Source organism: Copadichromis virginalis, linkage group LG2 (assembly GCF_057382275.1).
Source record: "Copadichromis virginalis isolate Kocher_CV1m ecotype Utaka linkage group LG2, C_Virginalis_male_GT1.1, whole genome shotgun sequence".
NCBI classification, from domain to species: Eukaryota; Metazoa; Chordata; class Actinopteri; order Cichliformes; family Cichlidae; genus Copadichromis; species Copadichromis virginalis.
In genome coordinates this window covers 2,078,680-2,100,918 of record NC_140619.1, presented here as the reverse complement: position 1 = coordinate 2,100,918, position 22,239 = coordinate 2,078,680, and the positions used below count along the sequence as shown (strand labels likewise).

Sequence of the window (22,239 nt, the reverse complement as noted above, 5' to 3'; positions counted from 1 at the left end):
AAATAAGACTTTATTGATCCCACGACGGGGAAATTTTTGCGTTACCTCAGCTCAGGTACAGATATCAGAAGGAAATACAAAAAATACAAATACAATACAAACAAATAAATATCTATGGGAGGAGTCAAATACTAATGAAAACTGAAGGTGCTGTTGGCACAACAACTGGTTAAATATATCACATCCAGAAATCCCCAGAGATGAAAATATGAAAATGCTGGCTGAGCCTGCACCTGCTCTGCTTGCTGTTTTATTAGATTGCACAACTGATTATGCTGTGAATGTTTTGGCAGCGGTGGCACCGAGGCTTAAAGTGGGATTTGTTAGGTGGAGGAACCTTCTCAAGTGTAGCAGTACAACTAACCTGTTTAACCCTGCCTCCTGGCACCATGTGCAAGGGTTTTCTCCAGAGCCAGAAAGGTTATTTCTAAAAACATCAATCAACTGAGTCCAAGCACGGCGAGAAAAATATTTATTTCTTAATAAAATGACTAAAGTTACCATCACCCCAGTACTCATACGCACAGTCACTGTCTTTTGAAACCACTGGAACAGTTTTAACATTTCATTATTACATTTAATCAAACATTGACTGAAATCCTATTGCCATGCATTCTAACACTGATAGGGCTTTATTTTCATTATCCACATGTTCATCAAAAACACATTAGATGAATGAATTCACCACACAAAATCAAATTAAGGTGTTTGTATTTCCATTCCATGCCTACACTGTTGCAAGAGGCAATCACGGACAATTTAAACGACAATAAAGACTTTGACCAGCAGGGGGCTTTGTGCGCACATGAAGCTCGAGAAATGAGCCTTTGTTTGAAGCAACTGAATGGAAAGCTTCCAGGCTTTATGAGGCTTCATCTGCTCATCACCGACGATTAGTTATTTTACACATCTGTGCGTCAAGCAAAGGGGGCGTGGTTTACACCCTGGACAGGTCACCAGCCCGACACAGACAACCATTCACATTCACACCTATGGGCAATTTAGATTAACCTAACACCGCTAACTAACTGCATATGGACCTTAAACTGTGAGAGGAAGCGGGAGAACCCACGCAAACACGGGGCGAACATGCAAACCCCCCACAGGCCCGATCAGGTGGTGCAGTTGAACTCAGCACGTTGCTGTGAGACAAGAGAGCTAATCACTGCGCCACCGTGCTGCCCGGTCTCACGGATAACTGAACAAAAACACCTACGTTAGATCAGGGGTCAGCAAGCTGCGGCTCCGCGTGGTTTGGGGAAATAAATTAAAGTATTTAGCTGAAGTGTAATTTATTTATGTTAGTTCTTTTTTAACTTGTAGTTCTAAATTGGAAGATTATTGTGATATTGAAATATAAAAATAAAATTATATTTTATTATCTTTTCATCGCTCAAAATAAGCGGCACACTCGCGGAAGCCGGTGTACCCGCCGAAACGCTCTGCATTTATCGAGACTTTCAACCCCAGGTAGGCCAATTGTGGACCTTCGGATCCACATTATGTCAGCAGCGGTTTTTGATAAGGGCGACACGGGCGCTTGCCCGCGGCGGCATTGTGGTGGGGGGCGGCATTACGCCCATTTACTCGCACTCATGCTGCCCCGACGTCATGCCAGCGCATAGCGGGGATGTCACAGGCACCGATCGGTTTTCTATCACCCATTTGCTGGGAGTAAGGGCGCCCTCCGTTTGCGAGGTGCGCCTGCTGCTTGCGGCTCAGGGAGGAGAGGGCGGGGCGGCGGGGGATTCTCTGACCGGCTGGGGCAGCGTCTAATAACCAACTCGCAAAATAAAAGAAAATAAATACAAACACGAAAACACCAGACATTATAATACAGACTTATAATTTGCACCGATGTCTTTTTCGAAATTCTATACCCGAAAAGTGAGCGCGAGAGCCCTCGGTGCGCATGCTCGCTGCTGAAGTCAAAGTAAACTTTATTGTCATCTCCGCTACATGCAGTCCAGGATATAGAGAGACGAGACGACGAGGCTCCAGTTACAGCAGTGCAAGTAAACCAACAGTATATATAAGAAGAGTAAGAAAATAAATATACACTTTAGGACTCGGGGTAAAGGATCAATAACAATTTAAAATTTATATTTATTTGATGATTTAAAGTCTCACACACAACCCGTCGAAAGGGGAGGAAGACCTGCTGCTTCCAAGTAGAGCACATTTCATTCATAATGTTGTAAATCCAAGCCCATTATGTATTCATGATTTGAATCCTGGGTTGTGTGAAATCCCAGGAATAAACAAAGTGAATCTGTGAACTAAGGTGTAGGTCTGTTAGATCATGTTGTGGTGATCCTCGAGTTGGGGGATGATTGTTCATACTGGAGTGCAAAATTAAAACCAAGATGGACAAGAAAAGTTCAAAGCCATCAGGTGCTCAGTTTAGAAAAAAGAGAAAAGAAGACGAGGAGAAACGAGCAACAGATGGAGGTAAGCAGATGTGTGATTGGATGATGGCAGGTCATCCTGAAACAATCAGAATCAGAATACTTTATTAATCCCTAAGGAAATAATGTGGGTTACAGTTGCTCCAAGAAGAAATGGTAAAAACAGCAACAGTAACAGACTAAACTCCAAACATTATGTTACAGATTTTACACATTTAAGAAATGGCACTGATATAGCCCCGCTATGGTTGCAGTGTCGCGCGACACATCTCGTGCACATCTCGGTTTCTGTATCTGCGCACTGCGCCCCGGACACCGCAGCTGTGCCGCGTGTGCAGTCGTGTCTTTACCGCCATGGTGATGAGATTCCAGTACAGCTCAGAGACACAGAGGGAGATGCTGGCTTACGTTTGTGGGAGTCTGGGAGACTCACGTGATCTGTGCGTCAGGCGATTCGTGCACAGCCATTTATGTAAGAGAGAAAACGATCCGAACATCCGGTGGACTTCAGATTGTTTGAAAATGCTCGTATAACCCAGAAACGGGCAGCAGCGGTCGCTTCATTAAGACCGCTGCTGCTGTTTTTCTCCTTGCCGCTGTATCAACACCAACCGCAAAAAACGCACATGGAGGATATCAGTGAGTGTCGTCAGCCCCACCTGGCTGCGACCTGTTTTTTACTGACCAACCCAGATGTCGGCCGAAGTCTCGGGGTGACCGTTTGCTCTGGCTGCCCCGGTCCTCTTGATATCCGCGCATCTGTAGCACCGTTTAAATCACGACTAAAAACCCACTTATCCAATCTTGCCTTTCCCTCTAGTTAACACTTCACTTATGATTTTATATCATGCACTTTTATGCTCATTTAATTCCTTGTTTGTTCTGTATCTGCTGCTTTCCTATGTATCAGTGACAGCTACCTGCTTGCATACCTACTTACTTTGGTCCTATTTCTATTATCCTCCTCCTATTCTCTCTGTTACTCATTAAGCACCTTGGCATACCCTTGGTTTTTAAGTGTGCTTTATAAATAATGTCAGTGCGCCCCAGGGCAGCTGTGGCTACAATGTAGCTTACCATCACCAGTGTGTGAATGACTGAATGTAGTGTAAAGAGCTTTGGGGTCCTTAGGGACTGAGCAAAGTGCTATACAAATGCAGGCCATTTATCATTATTATTATTTTTCCCGTGGGAGCAGTAAGCATGGACATAGCTTTTGTTAAACAGATTTGAACCAGTGTAATATGTCGTGATGTTGTAGGACAAGGTTGTTATTGCTGTCTTTATATATAAAATCAAACAGAGACCAGCCATCATCTTCAAATCAGTGTGTGAGCAAAACGCTTCCAGTACGCAGCTGTGGGAACTGAGCAGCTGATGCACGGAGACATTCCAGGTCACAGGCAGACCAGAGACAGTGAAGTGTCAGAGATCACGAACTCTTTCAGAGCTGTTTGATAGGTCATTCCTAAGCCTCGGGGAAACGAGGAGTCACACTCCCCATGACATAACAACAGGGATAAGCACGATGGTTTCAAGCTTCCAGCCGAATTATTATTATTTTTTATTGTAAATGGAAACCACGACGGTACATAGGAGAATGTGATCCAATCAACAGAACGGTTGTAACATGAGTTAATCAGCAGTAGTGTTCATCTCCAGACCAACTAACCTGCAGACAAAGTATTGAATGTACATATTTATTGATGCGGTGGTGTTTTTCTTCATTTAGTATAGAAATGAAGCGAGAGACAAGCCCGGTTGAACACATGAGCTAGCCCATATTCTGGCGGTTCCCATAACCTCTGCGGTGAGTGTCTTTCCAGTCATCCCAGTTTCTGGCCTTTAGCAGAGATTCGTCGTCATCGTTTTCAACCTTCTTCTCTTTTTCTTCTTCGTCCGTCTCGCTCGGATCCCCGTGATCCTCCGCAGTGGGCTTCCTGGGTACACCCTGGTCAGGCAGGACGCCGCGTTTCTTGTGCTGCTCATACCAGTCATCAACTGTCATGGTAGGAAGACTGGGATAACCGGCCCCGAACACCTTAGCCTGTGTGCAAAGTGAACACATGGATTTAAAGACATCGATCCACGTTCAAGCAAATCGGAACAAAGTGACTCAGATTTTTTAAACAATAACTGATCTGATATGAGCTTGTTAAATGAAGACATTCAAAAATGTACCTTCAGTTTTATGTTTTTATGTTTTTGAGTGGCGTGACGTTCAAGTACAAAGAGCAGAGTGACATTTGTTACGTTTTTGATCCCTCATCAGATTTCAAGTACAGCACTTGCTGAAAACTTCAGCTAATCAGCGTTTCCAGCTATTCAGTTGAGCTCTGTTAAAAATTGTAACCCAACCAATGTTTCATTTATGACAATAATTCTTATTTTTAAGCAGACTGAAATTAAATTTCCAGTATTTGGTTGAATGTTTTCGGTTCAGTCTGCTGACACTGTGATGAGTCAGTGGATCCACATATCACAGCCGACTTCAGATATTAACACTTTTATGCTTTTCGTGGTCGATTCCAGATTTCTGTTTTTTTTAACTGCAGCTGTAAAAAAACATAACTTTCTATAGAAAACCATGTCATTTAATCGTCTAATGCAGGGGTGGCCAACCAGTCAGAGACCAAGAGCCACTTTTTTTTTTACTGTTCTCTCTCACACACACACACACACACACACACACACACACACACACTCTCAGTTCAACCAAGTCCACAAACAAAAATACTTTATAATGCATGTTGTTTAGTGGGACTTCTGGCATTCCTTGCCTTGAACAATCCTCTTTAAATCTGGCTTGTATTCCGTTGTTGTCACTCGAAGCAATTCTTTCACATGTGTGTCAGTCAGAACAGATCGATGCTTTGATTTCACATGTTTTAGGGTAGAAAACACAGACTCGCAGACGTATGTTGACCCAAACATTGACAGTATCTTAAGCGCAGCCCGTTTGACATTGGGGTATTTTTCCATTGGCACACTTTTCCAGAACTCAATGGTCCCTTCCCTTAAAGCAGGTTTCAATTGGTCCTCTTCACAAAGATCGATCATCTCCAACTCAGCCGCAGCTTCATCTGTGACTAGCGGGACTTTCAAACAGCCGGTCTCTGCATTAAATGGGTCGACGAGGAACGTAATCTGTGGCCTTTTCAATTGTAGATCATGGAACCAGGTCACGAAGCTTTCGTGCAAGTTTTCAATCAGCGTTGCATATCTGGCTCTTTGCTTACTCAGGGCAGCGCTGGCGACTTGCCCGCTGGCTTTTAGCAGAGTGGGAAAATGCGTTAAATCTCCCTTTTGAATATGTGTCTTGAACAGCTTCAGTTTGTTGACAAACGCAAACACACTTTGCACCAGGTCAGGCAGCATTTTTAACTTACCCTGCAGGGTCAGGTTCAGTCTGTCCAAGTGACACAGCATGTCGACCAAAAAGGCCAGATCCATAATCCACTTGAGGTCCGAGAGCTCGGGATAGTCCTTGTCCTTCTCTTCCATAAACAGTTTCACGGCATCCAAAAGCTCAAAGAAGCGAGAGAGTACCCGGCCTTTTGACAGCCACCTCACAGTGCAGTGCAGCGGCAGGTCACCTGGAAGCCCTTGGTCCAGCTCAGCGATGAGATTCTTGAATTGCCTGTGGTTAAGCGCATGTGTGCGGATATAGTTGACGATTTCCATCACAGGCTTCATGACGTTATCTAAATTCAATGATTTAGACACGAGTTGCTCCATGTGGATGATGCAGTGGAAATTCCAAAAGTCAGGAATAGTTCGGTCAGCTTTGCACAGCCCCACAAGCCCGTTCACAGATCCCATCATGGCTGGTGCTCCATCCGTGGCTATTGCAGTTCATTTCGTTATGGGCAGATTTGCTTTTTCAAATGCAGCCATCATGGTTTCTTTCACATCTATGCCACGGGTTCTGTCTTTTAATGGCACAATATCCAGGAGCTCTTCTTTGATCACACAATCGTTTGACACAGACTGTGCAAATATTGCCCACTGAGGCTTGGCTTGTATATCACAACTCTCATCCAATGCGACACTAAAATACTCACATGCTTGAAGGTCAGAGTGCAACTGTGATTCAATAGCCGTGTTAATGTCCGATATTCTGTGTTCAACAGTGTGGCGGGACAGTTGGACGTCTGATACCACGCGTTTTAATTTGTCGTTTTCAGGAGACAAGATTTCAACAACGTCACTGAGGCATTTTTTAACGAACTCCCCTTCATTGTGTGGCTTTTTAGCCCGTGCAATGTTCCAAGCCAGCTGATAGGATGCGAGCGTTATGGTCTCTGACCGCTTCGTAAATTTTTGGAAAAACTGTATCTGCTTTTCTGCCTGACTTTTCAAAGTGGCCGACTCGTGCTTGCGAAGTGCAGTCCCTTTTGGAAATTCCTGGTCGATGTTAGCATGGAGTGAGCTGAAGTGGCGCTGAAGATTTGAAGCTTTGAAATGCGCTAATGACGTCTGACATATAAGGCAGAATGGCTTACCATTGCGTTCAACAAAAAAATATAAACTCTCCCACTCTGTTAAAAACGTCCTGTGTTCATCTTCATATTTTCTTTTTGCTGTGCATTTTTTTCCTGCCATTTTAAGGGCAAACTTGCTCCTACTGGGAAACTTTGCGGTATTTTCATCTCACACACATGGCCATTTGATGAAAATACCGTATTGAACTCAAGCGAAGCGAACGCGCACATTTTAAAACAACAACATAAAAAAAATCAAAACACAAACTTTGATATGAACGTAAGAGCCGCATGAAACCAGGCAAAGAGCCGCATGCGGCTCGAGAGCCGCGGGTTGGCCACCCCTGGTCTAATGCGTCATGACTCTGTGTAGTGTGAGTGGCCATAAAGGAGGGTTTTTATCAGTAGGAAACACTGAAACGTTCTGCTTGTTTGTGGTGATCAGCACCACAGGAATGATAAATAACCTGTGAGACTCATTGCGACACTGAGTCGGTGTAGTACATGCACACATTTCTGTTTGATGTAATGTTCAACACTGAACTGTAACAAGTTTGTATTCAGCCTCATCTTTATAGATTGACTTCCACTGGGGAGAACAGGTGAGGTTTAAGGCCTGGACAAGTTTGAGACCTTTTTGTCCTCCGCAGTGAAAAAATGGCTCAAAAATAAAAACGGGATCATTTCAGCTCCTAATTTTACACATTCTGCACTCAGCTTTGCAGCGTCACTGAAATGCAGCCAGGTGCTGCTCATTTTGCATTTTCACTTGATCCCGTCACCGTTTAAATCCATCTCCCCGTCTCTCTGTCCACCTGGCCTGCACCACTACACCTGCTGTCTTCACAATGCCCCCCTTCCTTCTTTCACTAATGGTATGATCCCAGTCTCTGCGTGTAATTGGCTGCATGGTGTGTCCATCAAAATAAAGAGCATCCATGCCTGCATGGATCCTCAGCAGGGCTGAAGATTCAGTCCCACATACTGACAGACCTGTGACATAACTGCGCCGTGAGTTTGACACGCCTGATCCAAACAGAAGGCATAATTCAAACTTTTACAGTAAAGCTTCAGATGCTACATAAAACAGACAGATGAACTGTTATCGTAGTTTGATACCATGTTTAAATTCGGTAGCTTGCTGAATGCTGGTGGCAGCCGTCCCACCTTGTTGCTGTGATTCCTCCACAGAGCAGGCTGAGGTCTACCAGCCTGTCTCCAAGGATTTGTAACATTAGTGAAATGAAACACAGCGGCCTCGCGTATCGCGGGAGTTACGTTCTAAAAATAACCTGCGATAAGTGAAATCCGCAAAGTAGCCAACTTTATTTTTTACAATTACTATAGATGCTTTAAGGCTGTAAAGCCCTCACTACACACTTTATACTCGTTTCTCAGACAGGCAGGCTCTGAAAGTTCAAAATCAGTCCAGCATTACAGAATGAAACCAAAGGAACCCGCAGGTGACGACGTTTCATCGACACTGTTGTTTGTTGGGGAGAAAACGTACAAACATACAGTCCAGCACTTCAGAGTCACGCTGCTAGTGATCGAAGATTTATGTAAATGTGACAAGCTGAACGTAGCCAATCAGGACGCAGGACACAATATGCCGTTTCAAAAAGAAAAAGAAATTTCACACACACAAAAAAAAAAATCTGTGAAACAGTGAGACCGCCACAGGTGAAGCGCGTTATAGCGAGGGAGCACTGCATCATATTAATAAAACTGCATGAACATAACGTTCCACAGGCCAATGAAAAATGACCATTCTGAACTCTTGGTTATTTCTTATTGCTCATCAATAATGTTGTCAGTGCAGCAATGAAACATGAACAGGGGGCAGATGGACTGAGACGTGTCACAGTGGATTACAGTCACATGGAGTCGGGAACTGATAAGAATTCAGTGATCCCATTATCAGTATTACTTATTGATTCTCACGGCGTTCTCACGAACACCATCACTAAGCAGCATATCAAAGACATTTGTGCCAATTCATTACATGTTGTGAGGTCAAATGTTTGTGCATGTTGGAGCTTTGCTTTGATCCGTGTTGGGTCATTACTGGGAAAAAGAACCGTATCACGCTGACACTGTTACAACAGTATGAGACATGGACTGGCCTCCCCAGACCCTGAACATCACTGAAGCTGTGTGACGCATCATCCTCACAGATGACTAACGAGCAGACCACTTTAGCAAATTACAATAAAGGCTGATTAAGAGAGTCCAGGCTGCACGTGCAACCTTGTGACTGCATGCACCTTAATCAGTCGTACAACAACAAACCAGCTCACCTGCACAGCATCCTTGGTGAGGATGAAGGGTTTCATGGGGGGCCTGGGTGGGTGAGTGGGTTGCTTGGGAGCATTCTCCTTAAACATATCCATCTTTTTGAGTATCTCCACCTCTTGGTCAATGCTCTCTATGTCCTCCAAACACACAGCGACCCATCTTCGGACATTCAGGAGGTAAAAATCTCTGGTGACTTCATCATCAGCTTGTCCGGTCTCCACAGCTCTCCGAACATCAGACAGTTTGGCCTCAAGCTCCTTCTTCTGACGGTACCGCTCAATTTTAGCTTGTCTCTGTGCTGCCATAGCAACCAGGTTGGTCGGGCCGGGGAAAGACTGAAACAAAAAGCACACGTCACCGATTCATTATTGACACATCCTCCAAATCACACACAGGTGAACTCTGTTATTTAGAAGCTTTCATGTAAACAACTAAAGAAAGCATCACTTTCTGGTTGTGTGACTTAAATCTGTGGAGCTTGGTGACATGTTCCCATCGGACACTTTTCTGTGACTGACTTATGTGACATAAATAAACCCAGACGTACAGCCTTCATTAACAGTGCAGTTAACAGAAAGAACCTGTTGTTATATGAACACTGCAGCTTGTTCAAAGTAAAGGTGTTCAATGTGCTGTGTTAGTTCATTCAGAAACAAAGGCACAGGTGATTAGGGATGTACCAGTGATTTAGATCAAAGACCAACAACACAGTTTATGGCTGATCCAATCAGTTCAATTGTTGTTTACTTCACAACTCATTGGTCGCTAACATGAAGTGAACAGCAGCTCGAGGATTTCACTCCAACAGCTTTTCTTTAATGTCAATTTTGTAGACAAACTAAAAACAAAGAAACATTTCTCCTCTCTCACCATAGTGTTCAGTGTGGCTTGAAATGCAAATAGAACTTGTAAACGTCAAAAATGTGTGAAAATATAAATATATTTACAGAACAATCTGGTCCGTCTGGTTTCCACCTGGAGACAGTCTTTACACTTTGAAATACACTACAGGTCAAAAGTTTGAAAACACCACAATTTTGCAGTTTTCTATTGAGAATGATGCAGTTTGATGTCTCATTGCACTCTGAAATTAAACCGTGGTACAAATAAGCACCTGGAGTTAAAAAAGCAATCATGGAATCAGTTTATAGACCAAAATATATCCTAAACCTCTGACTCTTCAAAGTAGCCACCTGACCCAGTGTTCAGCTGGAGTACCCGGAGAGAACCCACACAAACCAGGGGAGAACATGCAAACTCCACACAGAGAGGAGAGAACTCCTCAGAAGAAAACTGGCTTTGGTTGGCACAATCATAGACTGAAGCACACTTTGTCCTGTGGAGATCAGTCCTCTGAAAGCTACCAATGAAGGATGTTCCCGGATTCACACAAAGTAACGACGCATAAAAATCACTGAAACTTAATCACTGATATACAATCAGCTGCAGTGGTGCTTAAATTAAACGAGGCTGTAATTATTTGATTAAAAATGCTTTTGCATTTCGAAATTGGGATGATGTGATCTAACTGATACACTGAGCGGGACTTTTTTCTAAACCCACTCCGGTGGGTCATTATGCAAATGTAAGGTTGAAACCTGCAGTCAGCTGAGACTGAAGACGTCACCTGGATGATGACGAAACGTTTCTCCCACTGAAAACGTCCAGATGAACAGAATCCCAGCACAAAAATAATAAACGCTTAATAATCAATTATTTATCCCAGAGTGTACTTTCAATTCTACACGAAAACCCACTGAGGATACAGGAAACGCTCATGACAAGAACGGATGTTAGTGAGAAACAAACCCACCCATCTGCTGCTGACCAGTTCTGACCACGACCAAGCTGAGTGGGTAGTGTTTATGAACACAGCCGGAGGGTTAGCTCATTTGCTATTTACTTGCTCTTAGTTAGGTACTTACATTAGCTTTAGCGTTTCCATCTTCTGACCCTCCGTCAGGCCGTGCTTTTTCACCCGTGGAGTCTGGCAGTTTAAACGGTGACACCTTATACTCGTCACATCTCCTTAAAAAATCCATAAAGTAAGCGCGGGCCGTCTGGACTATTTCCAACCGTTTGTCCCGGGTGGTTTGCTTCATGGTCAGAGCTCCTAACAAAGCGGGCAGCAGCAGGTACTTCAGGTCTGCCGTGGCGATCTCCTCGAGCTCTTCGTTGCGACTAAACAAGTCGAGCTGAGCGACCATCCGGGAGGCTTCCTCTAACATTTGAACCCCGCGCTTAACTTTCACCTGAATACTGTTTGAGCCAAGAGGCTCGTTTGTGCTGTCGACCTCCTCGAATATTTTCCAACCACGATCTAACAACTCTGATAATTTAAGCGGTTCTGCGTCCACATTTAATGGCTGTCTAACACTGTTGCTGTTCTCCGATTCCGCCATCTTGCAATATTTTCCGGGTTCGTTCTTCTTCTTCTGTTTTTAGTGTAGTTCAGTATTACCGCCTCCTGCAGGCAAACGTTAAAATAACACGTAAGACTTACGAAATAAAAATATACTACAGTCTCTCTATAGTCGCTCATAATCTGACCCGAAGGGTGAAAAAAGCTTTTATAAAATAATATTAACTCCATAATATTAATTAATTATTAATGTTTTTTGTCTGTCCTGTTCAGCACTGTAGCAATTACTGTGTAAAGGCCAAGAAACAAGATTTATTTCCCCAACTGGACCTTTTGTTATACTTTGTCCACTTAACTGTCATAGCTGATTAGATTTTTATTAAGACTTTTTATTATTTATTTTAACTAAAAATTACAGAACTGGAAATGGTAAATAATAAATGTTGAATGTTACTGAGCAGCATACAGTACTAATAATGTATGATATGGTTAGAGGGAGCAGCCAACCGAGATAGTGTTCATAAGGTTTCTCTGTGTAGGCACCTTATTGATATAACTATGAAAATATTAAAGTGTCACACTGACATCTGTTTTCTGAAGCGATATGTGGAATTATACAGTAAAAATACCAGAAATCATGTGTTACGTTTGACTGCAGCAGAAATGTGCCTCTTAATCCATGTCTGAGAAACTAAACCAGTAACACTTTCAGACTGACTCAGGTAGTTTCAGTAAAGTCTGATGACCACACACACACACGCACACACACGCACACACACACAAAGTGTCTATGACACACACTGATCCTCAGTTACGACACTTTAATATCAGCAACAGTCAGCTCTGATCAAATATTCCCTCTTTGTTGAACTTGATAACACACATTTAAAACACCACACACAAAATGCAACCTTCTCCCAGTCCTCATGTACACACACATGAAGACACATGCGTCCCATCATGCTCTGCAGATAAGGCCCATTTGGAAAGAAGTATGAACAGTTAGCTTGACAACAAAGTACAAACATATTTTCATCAATCTGACATTTTCCATTTAAAAACAAAAGGGCCGTGATCACAATAATAAGACACCAATGAGTACTGATTATGGGATTTTACTGAGCCATGTAATGAAAGTAACTTTTGTTTCTACAGATCATATTTTACATGTGAGGGCCGTGATGCCGACAACAGGTTTAGTTTGTTAACCCCAAACACAGGAAGCGTTTCTGTTCCAGAAACAGAGATAACTTTAACAGTTACTCCGGCAAATAAATCAAATATCACATTTAAATTTAAATGTAGGTTTAAAATCAAAACTATGCTCTCTGTTGACTGTTTGCCTAACTGCAACACAAGTGTACAAACTCAGTAAAAACCAAGCAGAGTATTACTAAAGGAGGGAAGCATTTGTACATAAAAAAGAAACGTGTAAGTGCACCAACAGATCCATATATGTCTCAACTGATGTTTGAACAAAACCTTTTTAGTACAAATAGCACACAGAGTACTGCTGCTGGATCCTAAGAGTCACAGCAACAACAGACTAATGTCTGCTGAGGTCTCAGCAACAAGAACTAAACAGTCCTGACTCATGTCTGCACTTTAAGACAAAAACACAGTCTGCAGGTTAGAAATGAATCACAAATCAAACAATTTGGCCCAAGTTCAAACCAAGAAGACACCTTTTGGTACACGACTGTTCATGTTGCACAGCAGCGATCAGAGCTCTGTTGTTGTAAAGGAACCACTTGTGATATTGTAAAAGGCACCGTATGTATATGATGTACTGACTTTATTAAACAGATCAGAGGACAATCATGGCTTGGCAAACAGTTTTTCATCAAAGATGCTGTGGACAGCACCCTGCAGCACGTCTGTCCTCCGACTTATACTTGCTCTGACTCTGGAGGAGCTGATCAGCACTAACTCATCAGGAAGCTGCAACAGAGACGAGACAACTTTCAGTCCATACGACACAAAGCACCATCTGAGCCGGTCGCAGTCGATTAAACAGGAGAATCCAACATTAACATGTTCACACCTGTATGGATATCCATGGTACTTGGCTCTGAAGATCGACAGCAACCAACTGAAGAACAGCATAACTAGACCGATACCTGCAACACACATAACTGACACGCAGGGTTCTGCGATTATACCTCCTTATGCATGATGCAGACAAGTAAACAAACTCAGGGACGATGATTTACTGACTGGTTTAGAGAAGGTTGGGTTAGACAAAGTTATTATCTGGAAACTGTGGAGTGTTTGTGTTTTCTATATTCGTACACAGATGCTCTGAGGTCAGAAGAACTTGGATCATACACAGGAATGCACGTACAACTGAGATGTTCTTGTTGCTCTCTGTTGGAAAATGATCTTAGACAACCCGAAGACACAATCTGTGTGTGTGTGTGTGTGTACACGTACTCTTTCTCTTTCCAATATCCATGTCTGAAGTAGCAGCTTCACACAGTAGAACTATTCCCATGGTAACAGCCGCATCTGACAGCTGGGTCAAGGGTTGAACGAGTTCATAGCATCCATCTACTCACAGCCAAGCTTTTACCTTATTACCACCATTCACCCCAGAAATAAACACAGACAAGGCTACGAGAACCAAGACTCTGCCAGGAAATGGAGCAGGAACAAAGGCCTGAGCCACTGGGACAGGGCCCAGCTGTTCTCTGTGTACCTCCAGGGGAAAAATGTAATCAATTTAAAAAATATACTCAGATATGAATCACCACTAACATTTAATGGAATCATTGTGCTGCATCTTGGCTTCCTGCAGCTGACACAGCACTGCTGCACACAGAGCTCATCCCTGAAAAAGCTTCTGCACACAGTGGCCCAAAACGACCAAGTGAAGAAAGTCTGCTGGAAATTCTTGCAAATTTATGCAAAATTAAAAACCCAAAACTATCACATGTACAAAAATATTTATTTGGCATGAAAGTCGAAGTTAAGCAGCGTGTCCTGTTTCTGCTGCTTTACTATGTGACTGAGGCCCAGCTGTGGTAAAGGCACACACTCTGACATGCAGTGGTCTGTAGACAGTAGTGAGGCTTAGCTCTGGGTGAGTGTACAGAAACATTTCTACAGCACTGAAGGTCTTAATGAGCGACGTTTTCTCCATCATCAGTAAATGGAAGAACCTGGAACCACAAGGACTCTTCCTACAGCTGGCTGCCCGGCCAAGCTGACTGATCGGGACAGAAGGGTCTTAGTAGCGACACCCCTGGGTGAAAGGCACAGGACAACCTGTCAGGAGTTGGACCAAAGCCACCAGAAAGACTCTCAGACCAGGAACATAGTTCTCTGATTAAACAGAGCCTGAAGTCCTGGCCTGAATCCCAAAGGTCATGTCTGGAGGAAAACGGGCACCGCCTGGACGGTGCCATCCCTACAATGGAGCCTGGTGGTGGCAGCATCACAGTGTGGGGATAAACTTTAGCAACAGAAACTGGGAGACAGTCAGGGTCGAGGAAAGATGCATCTACAGACACGATGATGATAGCCAACTCCAGAGCGCTCTGGACCTCCGACTGGGGTAGGCTGAGCTTCCAATAGGACAAGGAGTGGGTTCAGGACCACTCTGTAAAATACTCTCGAGCAGCAGAGCAGGAGCCCAGATCTGAACGTGGCTGAATCCCTCCGGACAGATTTGAAAATGGCTGTAAACCAACACTTTTAATAAAATCGAATGGTGCTTGAGAAGAAAGAGCTGCTAGCAAACTTTCACTTTTTCCTGTGTGTAAACTTTTGAGGCAAAAAGTGTCTGTATTGGATTTTGGAATAACACAGGTGGTGTTTACAGTTTGATGTGCTAATTCAGAATAATGTCGCACATCAAACTGAGAAACATGAGAAAGCTACAAAGGTGCTTCGTGTCACAGCTACACTGTGGGCCGTGAAGTTATTTCAACAGTGGAGACAGGTGTGCTGATCACAGCCTGTGATTCTGTCAAACATGCATAAGTTAGACAACTAAGAGACATGGCTGAAATCCCCTGTGTCCCACCAAAGGGAGGCCCCGGGGCAGACCCAGGACATGCCCGAGATCTGGCCTGGGAACACCTCAGTGTGGCCCTGGAGAAGCTGCAGGAGGTGGCTGTGAGAGGGAGGTCTTGGACTGACAGCTTAGGCTGCCGCCTGCGTGACCCGGCCCCGCACAAGTGGCAGAAAACAGAATTTTTAAAAAATGGCCCAATATGTTAAAAAGGAGATCATGTGTTTGGTGCAGAGGGAAGCCGTTGTTATCCATGGAAGGTTGTTGAGCTGACAGAGTGTGTGTGTTTAGTGGACACGGCCACACAAGTGTTCATCTGCAGAAAGCTGAAGGATACTGAAGAGGAGGACGATGTGCGTCTCTGCCACGAACTGTGCCTGACTGCTGCCGTGGATGTAACTCTGAAAACACACAGTCACATCTTAGACTGGTCAAAAGATTACATGCAGTAAATGTGGCCATGAGTGTCAGGGTGACCAGCGCACACCTTTATTAACCCATCACTGCGTGCTCTCTAACAAATATGAGTTTATTTGGGATTTTCTCCACACAGGATCACAACTTTTAATCTTTTAAGACGGATTCGTTTCTCGTTAGTGATCATTATTCACTACAACTTTATACTTCCTTTATTTATTTCTACTGACTAGTCTATATGTGTGAGGCCATGTGTGGAATAAAGAAAATCCAAAATAAATTCAGCGCGAGTCATTAAAGACGTGTCGTCCAATCATTCAGCACGGTAACCTGCATGACATTCATGGTCATGATGATGTCATCTCCTGACCACTTCAGTCAGCTCACAGCGACACACGTCAGTTAAGTGCGTTGTTAAATAGTTGTAGTAACTCTGTTGGAGCCAACATGTTATATTAGTGACATGAGTGAAGTGTATGTGTGTCTTACAACTTGTCCTGTGCTGGGGTTTTTGTGAGCATAAGGTGGTCCTCTGATGTGGTTCCACATCTGGCCTGAGGTCATGATCAGGACAAAGCACTGAAACACAAATAAGATGCGTAAAACACAAAGACGTAGGAGCTGTTGGGTGTTTTACGTGAACAAAAACATCCCATTTGACTGTAAGAGGTTCACTTGTTCACACATTTTATCACAAAAAAAACAAAAAGGAAACAGCTCTCCGGTTGTTTCCACCGTCTCCAGATTATTCCAGGCAAGTGTTTCCAAAATCTATGGAAAAAGAGTTTGTTTTATGATCATTATATATCAAACGTACAGAATTAAACTGACAGTTGGTCCTTCCCAGCTCATCCGATGTACTGCACCAGTTACACTGAATCACATGCATGTATAGTACTGTGCAAAAGTCTTGAGCGCCGCCATTTCTTTATCTTTTGCTAACAAAACCAGAATATTGAATATTGAAATGGAATTGTAAACACAAAGTCATGCAGTATATAGTACAGTTACATATTCTAACGAGTCTGAAAGCCAATATTTGGTATGACCACCTTTACTTTTAAACACAGTGCGATCTCTTTGTGCGATCTCTTTGAGCGATCTCTTTGTGCGATCTCTTTGAGCGATCTCTTTGAGCGATCTCTTTGAGCGATCTCTTTGTGCGATCTCTTTGAGCGATCTCTTTGAGCGATCTCTTTGAGCGATCTCTTTGTGCGATCTCTTTGAGCGATCTCTTTGAGCGATCTCTTTGAGCGATCTCTTTGTGCGATCTCTTTGAGCGATCTCTTTGTGCGATCTCTTTGTGCGATCTCTTTGAGCGATCTCTTTGTGCGATCTCTTTGAGCGATCTCTTTGAGCGATCTCTTTGAGCGATCTCTTTGTGCGATCTCTTTGTGCGATCTCTTTGAGCGATCTCTTTGAGCGATCTCTTTGAGCGATCTCTTTGAGCGATCTCTTTGTGCGATCTCTTTGAGCGATCTCTTTGTGCGATCTCTTTGTGCGATCTCTTTGAGCGATCTCTTTGTGCGATCTCTTTGAGCGATCTCTTTGAGTGATCTCTTTGAGTGATCTTCAGGACACATCAAGCCCTTCTTCGCACATTAGCTGCATTTTGTTCAGTTCTCTGTCATGAAAATCATCTGTCACAATTTTAATGATACCCAGTGCCTGGAAATTATTTTGCCCTTTTTATTGAAAAACTAGAGACTGTGTTTGCTTAATGTCAGACTTTTTACTCACATGCTGCTCCTAAATACGTTTGTATTACAGGTCTGTGTTTAGTCACACGTGTCAGTGAAGCACACTGTGTTAAACAACTGCTTGAATTACTCGAATGGTTGAAGCTCCGTCTCTTTCTTTAACATTTCTAGGCTCTTTAGATTGTTGTGACTTGCATGTTTGTATTTCTTGTTGGACCTGAAACACTACATGTATAAACCTGCACCGTGGAGGCCTGGAGGGTCGAGTTTGTGCTGTCGCTGGCTGCAACAGTGAGTTTTATGTTAAAACTCACGGTCCATGTTCACACTGCAGAGGCACACAATCAGCTGTCAGAGCAGAACACGACATGCAACCAACACTACTGAATGAAATCACAGTCTCTCTTTTCCCACCTAAAACTAAGCAGTTCACAGTTACAGGCACCACATGCACATCCCTCCACAAACAGGTTTCTTATTGAAACACAGTCATGTCCTCCCCACATCGTGCTGATTGGATTCCTGTTCGTGCGTCACTAAGAAACACGTTTGTGACTTGACTGGCATGTAGAGCGTCTGCATGTGATTGGGAAGAGAACGATGATTTTATTGGATAAAATAGTGCTGATCGCTCCGCTCGGGGCGCCCGGACAGACAAGGAAAAATCTGTTTCTGACTCCGGCTCTTGTTGCAGTGTCACCCAACTCAAACAGGCTCTCCTTCACACCAAAAGGAAGCGGTGTCATGTGATTGTGGTGGGGCAAAATTCCTCCACCCACTGTAAAATACAATGACAGCTTGGCCACTGTATTTAACACGTCACCTTCCACAAACCGGTGCCTGCTCCTATGTCATTGTAATGAATGTATACTTTTACAATATTATTTTGTTCTACGAAATTAGAAAAAGATGCTGACATATCCAAGCGTTTGGCTAATAGCTCTTTGGGAGTCATCTTTTGGGGGAAATGTATTATTGCAACAGGCTGGTAGCAGCAAAGTGCCGGGATTATTGGATCATTCGTCTGTGTAGACACAACAAAGGTTAATCTTTTGAGCTAGATGCCTTTTTTTTATACATAAGCCAGTGTTAAGTCCTCTGAAAACTGTCAGGTACAAGTACTGAACCAAAAACGATTGAAAAAGCAGCCAGTGTCTAAAGAAACCCTGAAACAAAAGACAGCTCGGAGAACTGAAAGTCTGGCTTTATGGAAGCAAAACAAAGTCAAGACTTCTGCACACTAATGTAGAATACAGTTCTTACAGTAACTGGAGGAAAGCGCCCACAGGAGAGCTACACCTGCTACAGCAGATCTACTTTGTTTCTGTCTCGTTTGTGGTGTGACTTGTATTGAGCCACAGATAATGTGCACACCCATGTATACCGTCACATTTCACAACACTATAAGGCTATCTGACGTGCGTTTGGACATGGTGTGGAGATGGACGACAGAAGATTTTGATCTTTTTTTTCTGAACTTGGATCACCAGAGAAAAAGCAAATAAGCATTTCAGCATGTGTGTGTATATGATGGTAGTTTTTACCAGTGCGGAGAAGGCCCAGACATTTGTGTTGAAGAGAAACTCTAAATTGTGTCTTCGTAGATATGCAAGTCCACCAATCACAGCCAGAAGGAATCCCAGCAGGAGAGGCCCTGCATAGTTGGGAGGACGAATGACACGGATCTGAAACACACAAACATGAGAGTAGACTCCAGAGGCTCTCACCATGCCCGTGTTTGAATGTGTTTGTTTGCCTTAATTAGAAGTCTGAATTCATTTTATTGCAAACATCTTCACTGATCTCATTGAAACGTTTGACACTTACTTGTACATCAGTTCTGTCTGCCACCCATCTAGCCAGCTGCTCAGCCGCGAAGCCTCGGACCTGGAGCTCATACGTATCAGGCCTTCGAGGTTTTCCTTTGGATGGGAAATGGAGGAATGTTGGGGCAGAATTCATATTCAGCTGAAAATACAGAGAGAATCAGAAGATTAGATACGTGTAGTGATGGGATTTAACAAGTTAGACTCCTTTTGGATGTCTGATTAAATGTAATCAAATATGTTCTAATATTTATCATCTTTTACTACAGACAAAGGTACAGGGCGAACATGCAAACACAACAGGGAAACAGCCCAGGGGTTGAACACTGCACACATTTTTAGGTCAACTAAATTTGTTTAAACAAATGTATTGTACAAAACGAAAGTGTGATAATATTAAAATAACTGAAGCAGTCTGCGATCTAACCACTCATTTTATTCATGATTTTATGAAGAAAAAACATGTTTTCATTAAACCAAATGAGTGCCAGCATTAAATTATTATAAAATTACAAAGTTTCTCTGAGATTGCTTCATTATATATACACACAAGTTGGCCTGACTGAGATGTTTTTAAATGCATGAAAACAGAATAAAATGTCTCACCATCTGAAACACATCTGATCCTTCATCAAAGTCGACTGACGCAAAAAAGACTTTATTGGTAAAGGCAGAAGAAAAACGCCAGGAGTTAGCCAGCACCTGGAACTCCTCATCAGCTTGCCTGAAAAGGAAACATGTTTTAAAGTCACAAATGCAAGCTGGAATAAAAGCAGTGCATGTTCTTCCTGTTGCTACTTGTTACCTGCACACTCCACATTGTCTCTGTGGCTGCAGTGCTGTAAACATGATGACCACTGAGTAGTTTCTAGGGGGAGCCTTGACAAAACGACGAAACTTATCTCCATTCATTTTGATGACTGATCGTTTGGAGGCCCACTCCATCATCTGCGTCACCTTCTCTGACAGCAGAGTCTACACACACACAAAGACACCAACACAACTGCTAAAGCTCCAGTAGCAAAAACAAACGTCTTTCTATTGTCTATGCATTTTATTTTCGTTCAGTTAAACGCGCCCTTTAGGCGTTAGAATAAAGGTAATTAATGTTTAATTCATTTCCGGTTTAATAACGCCCAGTCAAGTTTACAACCAGTAATTGGGTTAGTCGGAGCTAACAACTGTGATCAAACTAATGCTGTCTGATGAAATTAGCATGTTATTTAAGCTACTGCTGTAACTGCTAAAACTACTTTAGATAATGAGTAACGGAGCTCTTTCTAGCAGCTGTTAGCTTAAGCTAGCTACCAAGAATGATGCGGAAACAGACGACGTGCAACTTTGACGAAGTTGGAAAAACTCCCTCCAAAGTTTAACAACTTCCTTGGCTACACACCACTGAAGACATCACCTCTTTCTTCTTCTGCGCCTCCGCGGGTTCATAGAAGAAGACCGCGAGAAGAAGCAGCGAAGTCAAAACTTTTCCTAACATTCTGCTGCACTATCCACACTACTACCAAACACACGCGCGCGCGCTCGCGAACACGCGATAATATCCTGTCAGCTTTCCATTGGTCACATCTCAGCCAATCACACAGAGAGCAGTCCTTCCTTCTGGTTTCTCTCTTCTTCGTTTCAAAAACAGATTTGAAACAAGCTGCTCATTGCCGCCACCTACAGCTGTGCTGCAGAGCCAGGTACCTGGAGTAAGGATACCTCAAAACAGCATTCCTACGTACGAATTTCTCCGTACTTCTGATGTAATCCACTGACGAGTTTAGTGTGCTGTGACCTAATCAATAATAGTGAATAGGAAATATTCTGCAAACGTTCGCTAGCTAGCCGACTTTGTAGACGTGACGCAATGCGTGTACAAAAGTTAGGATACGGTTGCCTTTGGTAAAGACTGCAGTTCGTGGGACAATCCACAACCTTCCCCACAACTTCAGTTTCACCGCTCGGCTTAACTCTATCACCGGTGCGGATACTCACGACACCGCGTCCCGTTTTCCTGTCACCGCCACAGTTTTCGGCAGCGGTACCAACTGTCGCAGCTCCCGGAAAGTTAAGCCTATTTTTTTTTTTTTTTAATATTAAACTTTATTAAGAAACAGTATACAGAACATGTATACAATCAGAACAAAATTAACATATGCCAGGGGGTGTAATACAAAGAATTACAAACATTCAAATAATTTGTAATTACTACAAATAGTAATAGTTTTCATAGCCTTTTTGTTAAGTGATCCACTAATCAATTTTATGTAACATAAAACATCATTATAGTAATGTTTAAAATTAGGTTTTTTGTTACTGCATTTGCATTTGTGAAAATAAAATTTAGCTAAGATAACTAACAAGTTTATTATAAAGTAAACATCTTCTTTTTTTTGCCTTCGAAAGAAACAAAATACAACATTTTCCCGTTTCACAGTAAAGTCTTTGTAGAGATGTCCAGCAATGAATCTACTGAAGTCTTTCCAAAATGTTCTAGCGTATGAACAGATCCAGAAGAGGTGCTGCACAGTCTCAGGATGGCTTCCACAAAATCCACAGCTCACATTTATGTCCCTTTTGAACTTTGTCATGTAATGATTAGCAGGATAAAATTTATGCAGTATTTTAAATGGGACTTCCTTCACTTTATTCGTTACCAGATACTTGTTAGGAATTGTCCATACTCTTTTCCAGTTAATGTCACTGACAAAGAAATTCCAATAAGAGACCAC

At 42.9% G+C, this 22,239-nt stretch overlaps 2 protein-coding genes across 3 annotated transcripts; both read right to left on the bottom strand.

Annotated features, from left to right (window-relative positions):
* Window positions 1–3,940: 3,940 nt before the first annotated feature.
* On the bottom strand, window positions 3,941–11,631 carry igbp1 (immunoglobulin (CD79A) binding protein 1). The gene is made up of 3 exons (XM_085467593.1): window positions 11,116–11,631; window positions 9,193–9,525; window positions 3,941–4,455 (listed from the first exon to the last, which is right to left on the bottom strand). Exons 1-3 carry the CDS (start codon window positions 11,590–11,592, stop codon window positions 4,183–4,185), a joined length of 1,083 nt encoding a protein of 360 aa, XP_085323719.1. The 5' UTR covers window positions 11,593–11,631; the 3' UTR covers window positions 3,941–4,182.
* A 727-nt stretch (window positions 11,632–12,358) lies between these two features.
* Window positions 12,359–21,477, bottom strand: LOC146716716 (dolichyl-diphosphooligosaccharide--protein glycosyltransferase subunit MAGT1-like). Of its 2 annotated transcripts, none has more exons than XM_085467571.1 (10): window positions 20,907–21,477; window positions 20,316–20,485; window positions 20,117–20,234; window positions 19,512–19,652; window positions 19,229–19,369; window positions 16,474–16,563; window positions 15,905–15,968; window positions 13,986–14,060; window positions 13,597–13,687; window positions 12,359–13,493 (listed from the first exon to the last, which is right to left on the bottom strand). In XM_085467571.1, the coding sequence occupies exons 1-10, from the start codon at window positions 21,000–21,002 to the stop codon at window positions 13,478–13,480; spliced, it is 1,002 nt and encodes a 333-aa protein (XP_085323697.1). In that variant the 5' UTR covers window positions 21,003–21,477; the 3' UTR covers window positions 12,359–13,477. The 2 variants fall into 2 exon arrangements, with proteins under 2 accessions (XP_085323697.1, XP_085323706.1); XM_085467580.1 differs by having other exon boundaries at window positions 20,922–21,476.
* Between the last annotated feature and the right edge of the window lie 762 nt (window positions 21,478–22,239).

What these genes read in the sequence shown, in the direction of transcription:
- igbp1 (XM_085467593.1), bottom strand. Translation starts at nt 11,592, where the DNA reads ATGGCGGAATCGGAGAACAGCAACAGTGTTAGACAGCCATTAAATGTG. An exon ending in ATGGAAACGCTAAAGCTAAT is followed by an intron (nt 9,526 to 11,115) that starts GTAAGTACCTAA and finishes TTTTTGTTTCAG; the next exon opens with TCTTTCCCCGGCCCGACCAA. An exon ending in TCACCAAGGATGCTGTGCAG is followed by an intron (nt 4,456 to 9,192) that starts GTGAGCTGGTTT and finishes CTTTGCACACAG; the next exon opens with GCTAAGGTGTTCGGGGCCGG.
- LOC146716716 (XM_085467571.1), bottom strand. Translation starts at nt 21,002, where the DNA reads ATGTTAGGAAAAGTTTTGACTTCGCTGCTTCTTCTCGCGGTCTTCTTC. An exon ending in GATCAGATGTGTTTCAGATG is followed by an intron (nt 19,653 to 20,116) that starts GTGAGACATTTT and finishes CTGTATTTTCAG; the next exon opens with CTGAATATGAATTCTGCCCC. An exon ending in ACCCCAGCACAGGACAAGTT is followed by an intron (nt 15,969 to 16,473) that starts GTAAGACACACA and finishes GTGTGTTTTCAG; the next exon opens with AGTTACATCCACGGCAGCAG.